This window comes from Tupaia chinensis, unplaced genomic scaffold, assembly GCF_000334495.1.
Source record: "Tupaia chinensis unplaced genomic scaffold, TupChi_1.0 Scaffold000356_2, whole genome shotgun sequence".
NCBI classification, from domain to species: Eukaryota; Metazoa; Chordata; class Mammalia; order Scandentia; family Tupaiidae; genus Tupaia; species Tupaia belangeri.
In genome coordinates this window covers 374,684-376,405 of record NW_006159852.1, presented here as the reverse complement: position 1 = coordinate 376,405, position 1,722 = coordinate 374,684, and the positions used below count along the sequence as shown (strand labels likewise).

Here is a 1,722-nt window from a genome sequence, read left to right as displayed (position 1 = left end):
GGTGCACGAATCGAGCAGGTCCGTGTGTGGGCCTGTGCTGTCTCGTGGCTCTTGGACACACCTGGGATTGCTGTTACCTGACCTGGCCAGAGGTAGTTTGCCATGACCAGCAAGGAGGCACCTGCTCGAAGGTTGGTGAGTCATAGAGGGGCGCAGCCTTGGGGCACAAGGACAGAGTGTCCCGGGACAGTAACCCTGACGACCTGATCAGGATCCTCCCCGTGGCTGGAGCCTGAAGAAGGGCTGTGCCAGGTCCTTGGGATGGTGATTATTTTTTAAAAAGAATTATTTAACTTTGTTCATCACCATTATTATTAAAATTTGACCAGAGAGACAGAGAGAGGGAAAGTGAGAAAGCAAGCTACCAGGTCTGGGACTTGAACCATAGCTGGCCATTGCGAGTCTAGTGCCTTTAACCCCCATGCCACCGTTGGCCCTAGGCCTGTGACTCCTAACACGCATGGTGTGGAGTGTGGGGCAGCAAAGCTTCGGGACCTACCAGTGGCTTGATATCTATGCACGACATTTCCTTATTGGCTATGTCCACAGTGAGGGAGGAGATGGTGCTTTGCTTTATGCTGTAAGGCAACGGGAGCCTATGTTAGCACAGGGCAGTCGTGCAGGAAAACCAAGGTGGGGCCACCTGCCTAACCCGTCCACCCACCCATCCACTTACCCATCCATTCATCCACTTACCCATCCACCCATCTACCTATCTACCCATCCACCCATTTACCCACCCATCCATCCATCATCCACTCACCCATCCACTTACCCGTCCACCCACCCATCCCATCCATCTGTCCATCCATCTACCCATCCATCTATCCATCTATCCATCCATCCATCCATCCACCATCTGTCCATCTATCCAGCCATTCACCCATTCAACCATCCACTCATCTATGCATTCATACACCCAGCCAGCCAGCCATCCATCCACCCATCTTCCCATCCATCCACCCATCCATCCATCCATCCAACCATCCATTTATCTAGCTATCCTTCCATCCACCCATCCACCCACTCATCAATCTACCTACCCATCCACTTATCCACCCATCTATCCATCCACCCACCCACCCCTCCATTCATCCATCCGTCCATCCATCCATCCATCCATCTATCCATCCATCCATCCATCCAGCCAGCCATTCATCCATTCAACCATCCACTCATCTATCCATTCATACACCCACCTATCCATCCAGCCAGCCATCCACCCATCTTCCCATCAATCCACCCAATCCATCCATCTACCCATCCATCCATCCAGCCAGCCAGCTATCCTTCCATCCACCCATCCACTCACTCATCAATCTACCCACCCATCCATTTATCCACCCCTCTATCCATCCACGCACCCATCTCTCCATCCATCTACCCATCCCTCCATCCATCTACCCATCCCTCCATCCATCTACCCATCCATCCAGCTATCCTCCCATCTATCCACCCATCCATCCAACTGTCCTCCCATCCATCCACTCACCCATCCATCCATCCATCCACCCATCCATCCACTCACCCATCCATCCATCCATCCACCCATCCATCCACTCACCCATCCATCCATCCATCCACCCATCCATCCACTCACCCATCCATCCATCCATCCACCCATCCATCCACTCACCCATCCATCCATCCATCCACCCATCCATCCACTCACCCATCCATCCATCCATCCACCATCCATCCATCCACCATCCATCCACCTGG

At 53.0% G+C, this 1,722-nt stretch overlaps 1 protein-coding gene across 1 annotated transcript in view; it reads right to left on the bottom strand.

The window, feature by feature from the left end:
- CATSPERD (catsper channel auxiliary subunit delta) overlaps positions 1–1,722 on the bottom strand; it is a 38,354-nt gene that overhangs the window by 8,235 nt on the left and 28,397 nt on the right. Inside the window, exon 15 of the mRNA XM_027773530.1 lies at positions 500–578. Coding sequence (XP_027629331.1) covers positions 500–578 — 79 coding nt within the window. The remainder of the gene's footprint in view (positions 1–499; positions 579–1,722) is intronic.